The sequence below is a fragment of the Trematomus bernacchii genome, unplaced genomic scaffold, assembly GCF_902827165.1.
Source record: "Trematomus bernacchii unplaced genomic scaffold, fTreBer1.1, whole genome shotgun sequence".
In the NCBI taxonomy this organism is placed as follows: Eukaryota; Metazoa; Chordata; class Actinopteri; order Perciformes; family Nototheniidae; genus Trematomus; species Trematomus bernacchii.
In genome coordinates this window covers 93,619-109,647 of record NW_022987531.1, presented here as the reverse complement: position 1 = coordinate 109,647, position 16,029 = coordinate 93,619, and the positions used below count along the sequence as shown (strand labels likewise).

General features: G+C 41.6%; 1 protein-coding gene across 2 annotated transcripts in view; it reads right to left on the bottom strand.

Annotated features, from left to right (window-relative positions):
* Positions 1-274: 274 nt before the first annotated feature.
* The window catches only part of LOC117476053 (cytosolic phospholipase A2 zeta-like), a 37,445-nt gene continuing 21,690 nt past the window's right edge, over positions 275-16,029 (bottom strand). For both annotated transcript variants that reach the window (XM_034122420.1, XM_034122411.1), the window contains exons 14-22: positions 11,043-11,179; positions 9,663-9,885; positions 9,086-9,203; positions 8,767-8,904; positions 8,378-8,476; positions 7,264-7,437; positions 5,948-6,120; positions 5,674-5,860; positions 275-1,616 (exon numbers count right to left, since the gene is read on the bottom strand). In XM_034122420.1, the coding sequence (XP_033978311.1) occupies positions 1,417-1,616; positions 5,674-5,860; positions 5,948-6,120; positions 7,264-7,437; positions 8,378-8,476; positions 8,767-8,904; positions 9,086-9,203; positions 9,663-9,885; positions 11,043-11,179 (1,449 nt within the window). In that variant the 3' untranslated portion in view covers positions 275-1,416. The remainder of the gene's footprint in view (positions 1,617-5,673; positions 5,861-5,947; positions 6,121-7,263; positions 7,438-8,377; positions 8,477-8,766; positions 8,905-9,085; positions 9,204-9,662; positions 9,886-11,042; positions 11,180-16,029) is intronic.

Genomic DNA, 16,029 nt, shown 5'->3' with positions numbered 1-16,029 from the left:
AACATTTACATTTCAAGAATCTTCATTTCATTATAACGGAAAGGTTTTCTCACCATTGTATTACTATTTGTCTCGGTACATTTCCACCACACAGTGTTTGCCATCAAAGCTCCAGCTCTCCCTGTGTCTCTCTGAGTTTCGTCTCCACTGCTTCAATAGTTTCCATCACCATTGGTATTTTTCTTTACAACTTTAATTTAAACAACATAAAGGTGAAAATAAATGAATAATCAGTTAAATAAATAATAGACATCAATGAAAAGATAAGTGAGAATATGCAACCCATGTCTTTATTATTGTGGATTGGTTTTACATAAATTATAACTTTATCACAAACAATGTTTTACACCTCGATTGTTCAATTTGATCTAGCAGAGATTATTTGCAAACATTAATCGGTTATGTTGTCTTCATTGCTGTTAAAACCCCAAAAATGTCCCGGTTCAATTTGATCCGAGCAGAGTGAGAGCATATCCATCAGGGATTCGGTTAATGTTAGCACTGCAGCAGTCTTAGGCCCGCCCCAAATGCTCAATAGTGATCAACACCCCACCCCTCCTGTGACCCATGGTTGTCTGTATGTGTATTCAGAGCCAGTGAGCAACGGACTTTCAAAATAATAATATTAATCAAAGATGTTTTTAATGTGCAATAAAACGATTGTCGGAGTTAATGAATGAATTAATGCCTTAACATGATAATAACGCGTTAACTTGCCCAGCCCTAGTATATATACATATATGTGTATTCTTTTTATATATTTATATTCTTTGGGACGGTGAGAAAAATCATATCTCCCTGTCTGTATCACACACACACAGAGGAATTGACAATGAAGTTGACTTTGACTTTGAAATTCAGTTGCCACCATTACACAGTGTTTTAACCCGATTACTCAAATGTTCATCCAGTTATTACAATTGTGCCAGCTTTTAGCAAGTAATGTCATTGTATCAGAAGTTACAAGAGTGATTAGATCTCTTGAACCATCCAAAGCAAAGGATACTGTATATTTGAATGGAAGTAGTTATACACTCAAGATCTCAATGCAATTCTAACTAATCCTAAAACCAAAATTGTTGATCTCTTACGGAAAATGTCCAAAGATGTTTTTCCAATACTATAGAAATGTCCTTCCTACAGAGTCATTAGTTGCTGAAAAACTGGTAGCAGAGCAAATTATTTGCCATTTGAATACTAGCTTATTTTCTTTGCACCCAATGCAATTTGGCTGTTTTCGCACAGAAATACTAAAAAAAAGTTAATAAACAAACATCTCAGCCGAGCCTGTAACAAAAAATCCCATTTCCTCCTTCTGAAAATGTAATCCCTTCCTTTTGATTTAGTGTCTTGAGAATTTTCACAGCCAAAGTAAGGAAGTTGTTGCTGTAGAAAGAGGCTGTTATATTTCATCTTTTAATTCTTCTTCTCCAGGGCCCTGCATAAGGCTTCACGGATTCTCTCCTTGCTGTTTGATATGTTATAAGCAGTCAGCTCCACCAGAGCCTCAAAATCCTCTTTTGAGTAGGTCATGTTCTTGGTTGTGTAAGGAGATCCGTTGCTCCTCACATCCACCTCCCCAGCTTTTAATTCTTCCTCCGTCTCACGCTTCACACCTGTAAAGTCATATGATGATCATACAGTTAGTCTAATCATGATTCATACAGCCCAATAAAATACATCATCCTAATCATTAAATTATTAAAGACATACAAATAAATCTCCACTGGCTCCCTTTCCTTCAGGCGCGGGTCCTCCTCATAAAAAAAACGGAAACATTGAATTAAATGTATCGTGTCAACAAAATTAACATAACTGTATTAGGTTGGTTGAAATCAATATAATTAAGTTGAGCTGAGTTTAATTATTTAAACTTAATATGATTGATTTCGACTAACCTTATACAGTTATGGTACATTTGTTGACATAATACATTATGTCAACGACTCAGTTTTTTCAGTGTACCAGAGGGCTGGGAGTCTATGGGATTTGCGCAGTACCTTATCTGTTCCTAGTACTGCAATCTTCTGGACAGAGATCTCGGATGTTGTTCCTGGGATTTGCTGAGCCACTGTACCACTTTGGGTTTTACTGCCTCGAGTGCTCCGATCACCACTGAACCACTGTTGCCCTCATTTACCACATCTTCTCTAGCTCCTCTTTGAGCCCTTGGTACTTCCTAAGCTCCACGTGTTCCTTCTTCCTGATGGTGCTGTCGCTTGGGATCGCTGCATCTATCACCACTGCCTTCTTTTGCTGTTTGTCCACCATCACGATGTCCGATTGGTTAGCCATCACCATTCTATTAGTCCGGATCTGGAAGTTCCACAGGATCATGGATTCGTCCTTCTCAGCCACCTTTGGAGGTGACAGACATTTTGACCTTGGGACTTCCTGCCCAATCCCTGCACAGATGTTTGTGTACACTACGAACCATTGGTCCCCATCCCCATGTTGCTCCAGGGGTTGCTCCACCACATGCTCCACCACCTCCTCCAGGGGTTGCTCCTCCACATCCCCATGTTGCTCCACCACAGCACAGAGACTGCCCTCATCAAAATAACCAATGATCTCCTTATAGCCACCGATTGAGGCCTCATTAGCATCCTCATCCTCCTGGACATCTCCACAGCATTTGACACAGTCTCCCACACCATCCTACTCAACCGCCTATCCCCTACCTTGGCCTCTCTGGTACAGCCCTCTCCTGGTTCCATTCCTACCTCTCCAACAGGCAACAGTTTGTGACAATCAGAAAATCCAGCTCTCCCCCAGCCCCTGTCAACCAAGGCGTGCCGCAAGGTTCGGTGCTTGGCCCCCTTCCATTCAACATCTACATGCTCCCCCTCGGTGAAATCATCCGCCAACATGGTCTCAACTTCCTCTCCTATGCCGTTGACACCCAACTCTACATCAGCACCAATCCATCATCCCAGCTACCTCCCCTGTCACTAGTCAACTGCCTCTGCGACATCAAAACCTTGATGTCAACAAACCTACTCAAACTTCACAATAACAAAAAGGAGCTCATGGTTGTGCTCCGGAAAGTTGGAGATCTGCTCCTCACCGTCGATGGCTGCTACATCCACCCTTCCCCTGAGGTTTGCAGCCTGGGTGTCAATCTGGACTCTAGCCTCACCTTCAACTCCCACATCAGGTCTACTGTCAAAACCGTTTTCTTTTACCTACGAAACATCTCCAGACTCCGGCCCTCTCTCCCTGACCCCGTTGCAGAAACATTGATACATGCCTTCATTTCCTCTCGCCTGGACTACTGCAATGGAGTTCTGTTCGGGGTCACCAGCAAAGCCCTGGGGCCTCATTTATAAAGGGATATACGCTCAAAAAATGGCGTACGCCAGTTTCTACGCAATGTTTGCGATTTATAAAATACTAACTTGACGGGAAAATGTGCGGTCCTCCACGCAAACTCTAACCCATGCGTACGCACTAAGCACAAGAACGGGAGAGACGAGAAACTGCGACACCGTTGGTAGAAGGAAGAATGGAGAGAAATATGTGGAAATAATACCATAAATAAAATGTTACCTCTCATTTATCAAATATGAAGAATTCATTTTCAAACATTGATTAATTTAAAGCCAATCTTAAAATGATTAAACAAACGCCTGTTTGCGACTCCTCAGTGCACACAAAAACATAACTTGGAGAAATAAATAAATACGGATATGTTATTTAAAACCACCTCGAATATGTTGTGTTAATGTTATGAAATGTTTTCTCATAAATGATGAGGTAAGCAGGAGGACAGAATAACGTCTAAACTGATGCCGTTTTGCTTTTCTATAGGTTGTAGATACGAGCATGGTTTTATATACTATCACGTTTAATCGTGTTTTATGCCGTTTGCCAAGACTTGATAAGTCGCTCGTAAAACACAGGAGGTATGGAAACTAAGAACACCATATGTGGTAAATTGTACAGCTAATATAACACAACACATTAGTTGTATTTCCTTTAACTGGTGGATTATGGATATATAGTTGCTGATCGAAAGCTGGAACACAAACCACCAAATACAAACAAATAATTCAGATCCAGTCGTCATGACTCCACTCCGGAGGGATTCCCCGATCATTTCTCTTTTTCAAGGGGGTGTCTCCTGTCCCCGGTACAAACACATTGCGCGAGGAAGGTTATGTGTAATTTTTTTGTCATTAACTTTTTTCGGACCACTTATTTATTTATTTCTTTTGGTGACGATCCGACCTCCATGCTGCTACTCTGGTTCAAACTGCATCCACCAAACAATATGATTTATCTCGACCTCCCCAAAATAACCAAAATCTGACACGGTGTGAGATGTCTTTTTTAGCTGTGCTGTCGTCATTTCCTGCGATCCTCTTCATGCAGTCAGTCAAAATGAATGAATGAATGGGCGTTTCTTTGACTATTTATAGGCAAATATGGGCGTTACGTGAAGCCTGCAAAAGCTGCGCCGCATTTCGAGTCGATTGTGATTTATAAAGGGAAACAGGCGTAGGAAGTGCCGGTACGCAATGTTTTGTGAATCGGAAAATGTCGGAACATTCCTGTACCTATTTTTTTGCTTTGTACTACGTAAGCAACCTTCCCACGTGAATCCTACGCAAGGCGTTATAAATGAGACCCCTGGACAGGCTCCAGTACGTCCAGAACTCTGCAGCCAGGCTCCTCACCCGCACTAAGCCCTGGCAACACATCACCCCCACCCTCATCCACCTTCACTGGCTCCCGGTCAAGTCACGCATCCAGTACAAACTCCTCCTGCTAACCTACAAATCTCTCCACTCCCTAGCCCTTGCATACATCGCTGACCTCCTTCAGCCCTACACCCCCTCTCGTCAGCTGCGGTCCTCCGACACAGGGCTGCTCTCCATCCAGCGCTCCAAACTGAAATCCTTTGGCGACAGAGCCTTCAGTGCCGCAGCCCCCACCCTCTGGAATTATCTCCCCTCTGCTATTAGGAATGCTGACTCTCTGGACACTTTCAAGAAACAACTCAAACACCATCTGTTCACTCAGGCCTTCGGCCCCAGCTAAAATGCAGTACCCAGCAACCTGTGTGTCTGTGTGATTATTATTACTTAGTTATTCTATCTCCCATTGTTAAGCGTCCTTGGGTTTCTTGAAAGGTGCTATAAAAATCTAAATTATTATTATTATTATTATTAGGGGTTACTTGTGTGGTAGCATTCCAGTGGTTCCATGTTCTCTGCCCTGGTCCAGTCTTGTTCCAGTAGCCCATTTGGCATTGGGTTGCCCTGGTTCCCTAACAAGGACCTTATTGACCTGGGTGACATCCGGGATGACCCTCATGTGCATTAAGGACTGGACTAATAAGAATAAGATGTCATAAGAAGCATTGGGGTTAAAATGCCGACCATGAACCACAACAACCAGGGATCTGGTCATTCCTCTCTCACATAATTTCCTGTCAAAAAGCTGTGTCACCTTTTAAATCATTCTGCAATGCTCTTTGTGTTATTTCAGTATGAGCATTGCAGGTACCCTGTCTGCCACTATCAGCCACACATTCGACTTGAATAGCTTAAAGAGACTTTTCCTTCAGTTTTTTGCAATTGATTCAAGACATAAAGCATAAGTTAAAATACATAATAAAGTAAACATCAACATTGCTGTTGTGAAATGCATCAACTTAAATGAGCATACCAGGTTGTTTGAAGTCCTTAAATGTGACATTGACGAGTGGGAAATGGACCACTATCGGGGCCTTGGGATTTTCCTGGTCCTCGATGATGTAGACCTCCTCCTGAGGCTCCTTGGCCAGACTGGCATAATCAGCATTTGGAAAGGGGATGTTGTGGTTTTCACAGTAAGCAGCTGTCCCCTGTAGGACCTGATAGATTAAACATGATTATAAATTGATGATTTTTATATTGATGGATTTCATTCAGGAAACATTCTGTTTCTCCTCCTGCAGTACCTTGAAGATATTATCTTCGTCCCATGCGTAATTCAGACATATGATGACATCCACGTCTCTCTCTGGCCGCAGTATAGGCACACAGCCAATCTTGATGTCCAAACCAGAATCAACCAGGCGCAGGGTGGAGTCACTGGGTGTCAGTTGGTTTGGGAAGGCATCTGGATGAGTGTCTGGACAGAACACAGAGAAGGATATAATAACAAATAAATCCCAGCCAGATGTAAGACGTGGTTGTTGACTAGGAAACCAAAAGATAAAGGTCTCCTATGATGCAAAATGCACTTTTTGATGTATTTTATACATTAATATGTGTCACCGGTGTGTCAAAGAACTCACAAAGTGTCAGAAAACAAAATCCTCTCTCTTTTCCTCCATACCCAAATCTCTAAAAACGGGGGTACAACGGAGCTGATCCAGATTTACGTCCGAAATGACGTAATATCGGCCCTATCAGAAACTTTGCTATCAGAAACAATGCACAATCTCTTTTGGACGTAATATGGTCTTTGTTTACATTAGCAAGCATCGCTAAACGTCAGAGCTAACCTGTACTGGAGAGAGCATGTGTAAAAAAGCAGGAAATAAAAAAAGGAACTCACCTTGTGGTAAACCCACAAGAGAAAAAGCATTTGAGCTCCATACTGTTTCAGAAATAATCCTTGAAGTGGTTTGGAACATGATAGGGCATTTAATCACAGCAGAATTTAGCTGAGAATGGGCCTGACAACATTCCTGGTCGTGTGTTAAGGACTGTGCAGCTGAGCTCACAGATGTCCTCACAGATATCTTCAACATCTCCCTGAGCCAGGCTGTTGTTCCCTCGTGCTTCAAGGTAACCACCATCACACCTGTGGCGAAGAAGTCACCTTCCTGCTTCAATGACTACCGCCCTGTAGCGCTGACTTCAACCATCATGAAGTGCTTTGAGCAGCTAGTCATGAAGCAAATAAAATCACGGTGTGGTTCTGAAGCTGCACAGCATCGAACCGCAAGACCCTGCAGCGCGCCGTGAACACAGCCGAGAGGATCATCGGTGCCTCACTCCCTTCACTCCTGGACCTCTACAACACCCGCAGAGCACTCAGCATTGCTGGTGACCCCACACATCCCTCCACCTCCCTCTTCACCCTCCTGCCTTCAGGGAGGAGGTTCCGCAGCCTGAGGTCGAGCACCACCCGACTAAAGAACTGTTTTTTCCACCAGGCTGTCAGAAGGCTGAACTCTCTCAGGCTCACTATAGTTCAAAAGTTTTCTATTTTCCAAATGTGAGTAATATTTTTCTAAAAGTGTAGCCAACATATTTCAGAACCTACCTTTCCAGGCTAGAAAGTTGCTGTGTGTATTGTAGTCCCAGTGCAGGAAGAGACCACACATGAAATTGTACATTTCAGCGATGACTGGACGGAATGAGAGGAACCCACGCAGATTCCTGATCATATCTTTGATGGGATTTAGTGTGTGCACAGTTGATGGTGTAGTTCCATTGTCTGTTAAAAGAACATAACATCTCAGTAATATATACATTTAATTTGGTATGATTTAGGGTAAAACATGAGTGTCTTTGTTAAAATATAGGCCAATCAACTGTTTTTATCCCACGCTATTTATAAAGATTTAATCAAATCAAATCAAATCAAATCAAATCAAAGTTTATTTATAAAGCACATTTAAAAGCGATTTTTGGTTGGGCCAAAGTGCTGTACATGTAATAAATACTACATCACATAAAAACACATTTCTACAATCACAATAAAAGACAATAAATTACAACAGATATATAAAAAAACACAGGGAAAAGTCAGGAGTCGTGCTCCGCTCTGACTAAAAGGCCAGGGAGAAGAAGTGTGTCTTAAGTGTAGATTTAAAAACCCCTAGGGTCTGGGCCGACCTCACATGGAGGGGCAGAGTGTTCCAGAGCCTATAGCTGCTGCGAAGGCTCGGTGCCCTCGGGTTTTAAGCCTGGTCTTGGGCACTACCAGCAGCAGCTGGTCAGCAGACCTTAAAGCTCTGGCTGGGGTGTAGCGCTGGAGGAGTTCAGCTATATAGGCCGGAGCCAGCCCATTTAGGGCTTTGAAAACAAATAAGTGTGTGTTTAGGTTTACACGAGAATCTTAGAAAGACTAGCCTATTTCTTCACTGTACAATGACTTAAAGATCTCATATTGTACTATTTTTAGGCATATATTATAGGTCTCAGATATATAAAAAACATGTCTATGAAGTGTTTTGCTCAAAATACCAAACAGATCACCCATTCTGGTAAAGAGGAAAAGAGAGAGGGTTTTATTTTCTGACACTTTGTGAGTGTCCTTACGCACACCTATTTTTTTAATGTATAAAAGACATCAAAAAGTGCATTTTTGCATAATAGGTGACCTTTAATATGTATTGGTGCACTATGAAACAAAATAGCTGTAGCTATGTCACCTTCATCTGGTTCGTCCGAGGTGTTGCTAGATGTACTAGTCCCAGTAGAACCCAACCAAAGTTTGCGAAGGCTGACAGAAAAGTTACTGCTCCATATCCCTGGAAAGGAAAATAAAACGGAGGATTGGAATAATTTAAAACAAGTAACAAATTGTAGTACTGCACAGAAAAAACTGAAACGTTGACTTTAATTAAATGTATGATGGCAACAAATTTCACGTAACCGTATTAGGTAAGTTGAATAATAATAATATTTGTATTTAAACGTAATATTATTGCTTTGAATTAACCTAATATGGTTAAGTGAACTTTGTTGACATAATACATTTAATTGAAGTGAACATTTCAGTTTTTACTGTGTGTGCATTGCAACAGGAACAGTGGTTTACCTAATAGATAAGGAATGCGGACTTCTGGGATTTTTTTGATGATACGACCCAGGAAGAATTGACTCCCGAAGTCCTCACTTCGGACAAACGCCCCATACTTCGGGATGCCTACCTCATAGGGAGTGAACTCACACCACTCTGTCAACAAGATGTGGTATATTAGTAGCAGACAAAATCAATAATCTCTTCAAAATTCTCATTTTGTGTTTATACTGTTCAATGAGGGGTGTGTATGTGCCTGTCATTTGTCATCAGCCTGGTCAGTTTTTTAGCTGTTACAGTTATTCAAATACTAATGAAAAATATCTGGGAAATGTACCAGCTGCATGTTCACAACCCCTTATTCCATCCTTCATGTTGACCGCGGTGTATATGGGTAAAGGGTTCTGGCCTTCATTCACTGCTCTCTGCTGCTCTGACACGGTACTGTCGATTTTCTGCAATTCCAATCACATGTCATTACTAGATACCACCTCACGTTGGAATCAATCTCCCAGACCGGGCCACAAGTATAAAAGTGGTCCCCTACTCCCCTTAATTCCAATGTCTTTTTTCAGGTCTCCTCTATATTTCATAGGCTTTAAGAATGATTTGCCATGAACACACACGCACGCACACACACACACACACACACACACACACACACACACACACACACACACACACACACACACACACACACACACACACACACACACACACACACACACACACACACACACACACACACACACACACACACGCACACGCGAAGCAATACAAGTGTGACAGACACGGCTGTTAAAGGTATTTAACATTACTTAACAGAAGTGAAAATTAGGGTGCAAAATGTAATCTAAAAACTTTAAAATTCATATATAACTTAAGGTAATAACAGGATAAGTTCAGCTTCTCACCTTCCCAAAGACAAGATGCTCAAGCAGCAGGCCCACATTGTCAACGAGTGACACGGGGTGACCCTCTTGCTCTTTCTTAGCGGTTTCCTCGCTGTAATACTGCAGTTTCTCAGGAGAGAAGGCACTCAGGACACTCTTGGTCATCTGTTCTTTTGATGCTGAGATGATACTGTCTATGTCCTCCTGTGACCAGTTATCTTCCTGATACAGAGTAGACATGGCCCTGCTCACATGGGAGATAATAGTGTTTAAAGGGTTTCAATCATTTAAAAGCAATTCATATAACCAGGCAAACTATATAACCATATAACCACCAAAAACAGTTTATGGCAAGGTGTTGTTGAAGCAGTAGCACCGACATTGCTAAGTGGCTAAAACGCGACCACACACATATATTTATAAATATATATAAATGTTGGGCAACACTAACCTGGCGTTTGTATGACATATTATTCACAACTTACCCTATAACATGCCATATATTTACAACCTGTTAAAATTACAACCTGTTTGCTATTATTGTCGAAGCAACTAGGATATACTCATTCACAGTATTTATGGGGAATATTAATGTCATACGTCTGTCTGATAAATGTTCCGTGACACGAAGTTTTATATATCTTATGACCGTACTTCCATTAAACACTCGAAAAATATTCTACATTTTATATAGTTATTTGGTTTCAAATCGTGTTACAGACTGGCTTCGTTGGCTATGCTAAGATCATCCATGTAATACGAGTAAACTTCACTTTATTCATGGAGCTACGTTGACAAATATTGTCACCTAAAGGAAAAAACATTCATGGGGATATATGCATCAAGGGATATTATTAAGACAGTACATTTGTACTTTAAAGCGTCCGCTGTCGTTAAACCACTCCAGTTGGTAATTGCCACTGCACAATATTGGCATACTATTATCACGTCACGAACAGTTTAAAGTTGGAGAATTGTTGCATTTTAGGCATTTAAAATATTCCATACATTCTCAACATTGACAGTGATAGTCCAATATTCCTAATATGTTGGATTTCCCATTTTATCCTGAATAGAAGGCCTACCTGTCTGTCTCGATGCATTTAAAATATTTTATAGAAATAAAGCAAATGAACCAATGTACCAATTGACAGAATTAAGTCTTTGTGGACCTCTGTTAAAGTCTTCTTCCTTTCTAAGCATTGGTTCAATCCCGTAAATAACCAGTTCATGCCCTTAACTCACAGCCCCACTGCCCTGTTTCCTGGTATTAAATTATATATTTTCTGTTTGGCACATCCCAAAATGTAGGACATTGCCTTTATTTGCCTGTCTTAGTAAATGAGAAGATTGATATTAGCATATTTTCACCTGAATGTAAAACGACACTTGTTCACTCACCATGTGGATCCAGAAACACCAGTGATGTAACTGACAGCATCCAGGACTCCTGTGTCTTTCAGACCTTTCAGACTACCCAGCATGCCCGTCATTGCTCTGGCCCCCCCTCCGGAAGCCACCACTGCTATGGTTGGTACCTGAACAGAGAATAAAAAGAGTGAGGCTATATTTAGTGCTTTAAACCAGGGGTTCCCAACCCCCGGTCCGCGGACCGGTACCGGGCCGCGGAGGTGTTACTGCCGGGCCGCGAAATAGCTGTGAGTTTATCGTAATATTTGCAGAATTATAAATATATAAAAATATTTTATCATAATATTTTTCAAAAAGTGTTTAATTTTCGCACCTATGCCACCAGTCATATTATTTCATCCAGTAGCTAGTTAATCTTTCACCAGAAAACCGTTGAAAATGGCTTTTATGATGTTCCGTGGGATTCGGCGGCTCAGCCATGGTCTCAGCCTCTTGTGCGCACGAGCATGTTACCGGTGCGCCAAGTAGGAAGAGGAGCGCACAGGAGACAACCGTTTGATTGCAGACTGTTATGTTTATGTGGGGAAATGGTGGTGCATACATTATTTGAGATATATTTCAAACTCGGACTTCATTTTAAGGACATGCCGGCCAGGGGTGTAGAGCTATTTGTTTAAGCACCGGATTGGCAAAACAGGAGAGTAAACCAGTCTGCCTTGATCTATGAATTAATGTCCGGGACTCTCACGGTATCTGCTGCCCGCAGCTGTTTTATAGAAGGAAACCCTCCTTCACTTCATGAAATGGCTGCAGCATCAGGAGGCAGCGGGACGTATACTCGGTAAAGAGCTGTGCCTTTTTACGCACCGCCTTCGCTGTGTTTAACTTAATCAGAACAGTTTAAGAGTGACTGCAGGCTGCTACGTGTTAACCACACACACATCTACATACATCGAACTGCCCGATTACTCCCCCTTTTATTCGTTTTCTGAAGGAGATGTCCAGTCAGTCACCAAGGCGCATGATGTGTGTGTATGTGCTCTGCTCAGCTCAGCTCTGTGTGTTCGGTGTGTTTGTGTCTGTCCGACACCGGCATATATGCGGCTGTTCCCAAAATAAATTAGTTTCATCTTAATCTCGATGTAGTGCTAAATGCTGTCGGAGTGCACCGGAACGAACGACACTATCATAATATCTTCTGAAAACAAATGCCAGTGTCACGCACGCACGCACGCACGCACGCACGCACGCACGCACGCACGCTCGCACGCACGCACGCACACACACACACACACACACACACACACACACACACACACACACACACACACACACACACACACACACACCCTGGCGACCGGACATCTCCTTCATAATGCGCCTTCTCCTCGTTTTCCCAGCATTCACTGGATTATCCGTAAATCATACAAACAAAACCAAAACGTTGATTTATCTGTTTTCCCGTTTTGGTTTAAAAACTGAATAACGTCGGTTTTTTGGTTTTCCGAAAAACCAAAAAACAACACCGGTTCTTTTTTAAACTTTGTTAATATGTTTTGGATGCATATTGTTCTAGTATTTGTTCAGGCTGTTACATACAATTAGCCTCTGTTGCTACCTGCTGGTGGTGAGTAAATATTCAAATCAGTTAAAATTGACAACCGGTCCGCGATTTTTTTTTAATGTATCTACCGGTCCTTGGCACAATAAAGGTTGGGAACCCCTGCTTTAAACCACATGCAAACTTCAGCATGCTAACATGCTCAAAATGGCAATATTAACATACTCATACTCATGTACTTAATTGCATCCATATGATACTGCCATGTGTGAATATCTCATGACATGATCTGACTTGACTTCTGGCACACTTTCAATGTATCGTGTTTTATTCATTAGTGTTAAGCAGTAAAAGAAAGGCCAGATGGATCTGAGACTTTTAAAGCAACCCGGTATCACGGCAAGACGTGAACATGTGACGATCTACCATGCTGGGAGACGTGAATATGTCACGGTTTCGTCCCTTCAAACTTGACAGTTACACGGTATTGTTAACATGGCCCAACCAGTGGAGAAATACCCGGAAGTGCCAAGCAAATGCTCTACCGCGCCTATTGGTCGGTTTTTATTGTCAAAATTAGATGTTTTTAATTGATTTTTTAATCGTCACACTCGATTTCGCCGATTTTCTTGTTGCCCTAGCTGGTCGACACCTCTTTTAGCAGAAACAAAGGCTACATTAATTATTGGGGAATCTTATGTGTTTTGTGATGTTTGTGCTGGAGCCGCTTTATCCAAAACAGCACTCCGGTTAGAGAGTTGACACGGAGACAGGAAGTACAGTCGTTGGACTTTATATTAGCTTGGTTCTGATCATCAACACAGAATACATCATGCTTGATGTGGAATCACATACAGGATGTTGAATGGGTTGATGAGTATGACGATAATGATAACGTAGAGTAGAGAATGAATAAATGTTTTATTCTTCACGAACGCATTCTCTCTGTGACGATGGTAATTATGCATGTGACGATGCGACCACAATAATGTCCTGTCATGAACGCACATGTGTAACCAGCTCGAGGACCCGTAGCTGCACTACTTTAGCTGTCCCTAAATGTGCCTGACTAAAACACGAACGATATAACGCAGATCAAGGAAAACAAGGGGAATTTACAACATTAATGTATTAAATTGATGTTAATCCATGTGGATGTGGAATTAACGGACGTGACGTTGTGCGATTGCGTTGCCAGGCAACAGCTTCGGTGTGCTTGCTTTTCTCTTTGAAAGTCATCACATAACGGCATTGTAATACACGGTTCGGCTGCATTAAATATTACATATCTGCCGTAGTTCTGTATTTATAGAGCCCTGATGAGAAGACTTCTAGACAAACTGGAAGAACTGCCGCCAAAACTGAATATGTGACGTGGATCATAAATATATCAGCAACCACCTAGTGGTTAAAGCACATTATTGAATTTAGTTGTTGAATATGTTATATTTGATGAAAAAAATATTAAGAGTAGAAGGGAAAGTAGAAGGTCAATGATAGAAATATAGAATATAAAAAATTCATGAAGATACTGTAAGTGATCTCTACAATAAAACAGTTTAGTGCAGGACGTCCAAAGATATTAATAGGAGGATGTGCAAAACAGGAAAACAAATGAACCTTTATTTAAACATTAAAGAATACTTTATGTTAAGGTCGTCTTTTAAATAAGAAAAAAGCTTTGGGGGTATCTACAGATAAATATTTAACCTGACAAAGTACTTAACGTCTAATATATTGCTTTCCTGCAGCACTTCTTTTAACTGATATTATACATATTAATTATACTCTAATGCAGGGGTAGCCAACACGGTGCCCGCGGGCACTTAGTCGCCCGCAGGGGCAACGTGAGTCGCCCGCGGGGCATGTTCTAAAAATAGCTCGCCAAGCAAATCCAAAATGTATAAAATACACAAAACAAAAAAGGAAATGTAATTAAAAGAATCTACCCTATGCATAAACGAAACCTAAATCATAGCGAACTCTATCTACTTACTACAACTCTATATCTATCTAACACCCCTCCTCCCCCCACCCCCACAATGAATATCGACCAATCACGTTCTTGCTTGATTTGCGGGACCAGCGTTGCAGTCGGGAAGAAAAGCAATGTGGCACCTCCCCGCTGATTTTCCTTCTGGCAGAATCTACACAACACATCAGCCCCATTGAACAGCCTTGTGGTGCCAGCCTATACAACACATGAGGGGCAGAGTTTTACTCTGTGTGTGTTGCAACTTGCATATATATTTATTGCACTTGACGCACACACACGCATGGCGTAATTTCCACCTGGGACAGGGGGAAATGTCCCCCCCCACTTTTTGAAATCCCGTTTGTGTCCCCCCCACTTTACAAATATGTTTATTATTATTTTTTAACGCAAGCCGTCATCGCCACGGAGGAGCACACAGCCTCTGTGAGCGAGCGAGACAGAGAGAGCGAGAGAGCTAGGGAGGGAGGGAGGGAGGGAGAGAGCTAGGGAGAGCACACCTTTATCTATTTAATATAGATAAAGTAAGAAATCATTCCAATGTGTACTATAGGAGAGTAAAAAAAACAAAAAAAACAGTTTGAAAGGGGAGTGATTAGTAAAATATGCATAAATAAAAAGAAAGAATGCTAACTAGGTAACATAAGATAAGAATAAACCAGTTTAAATGATTTGTTATTGGTTGTGATCATATTCTAAAGATGTTTGGATTATTGAAAAGTATACAGCTCCCTTTCATCTGAGTGTTGAGAGCTGTATCCATCAATTCATGTTGTGCTCAAAGTGCTCCAGATTGATGCATTTCACTTCAACATTTAAAAATAATCCTAGAGGAGGTGAGGACCCCCCTAGAGGAGGTGAGGTCCCCCCTAGAGGAGGTGAGGTCCACCCCCAAATAAAGCAGGTTAAAATAATTAAATTGCATACATGTTCTTTTAGTAAACACTGAAAACGGGTCCCACAGACCCAAACAGCACACAAAGGTTAAAGGTCAGCATATCATAATGTTAAAATGTGCTAAATATATACACTGCAAAAAAGAAAGAAAAGAGGAGTAAAAGTAGCCCCCGACTTGTTTTATTTTTTGAAAGTAGCCCTCACCCTAAAAAAGGTTGGTGACCCCTGCTCTAATGTATGTAGATAGTATAAGAAATTTGCAGAATAGGACAGTTTAATGGTGGAGGTATACACATGGAGCTCAGCGCAAGTTCAACCAGGAAGACCTTCTTTACTCATTCATTTACTATGCTACGTTACTACTCTCTCTCCTCTCAATAAGTGATCGGGGCGTCACTCCCCAGCTTAACCAATCACTTCGCTCTATTCTCACAAGCCTATCATAGCGCTCCGCTAACCCCTTTAAATTTGCTCTCCCCTCTCTGTCAGCTGTCATTTCAGGTGACTCAACGCAACCCTCCTCCACCCCTTTTCACCTCCTGTCCCTCCAAATCCAGGGTCAAGCT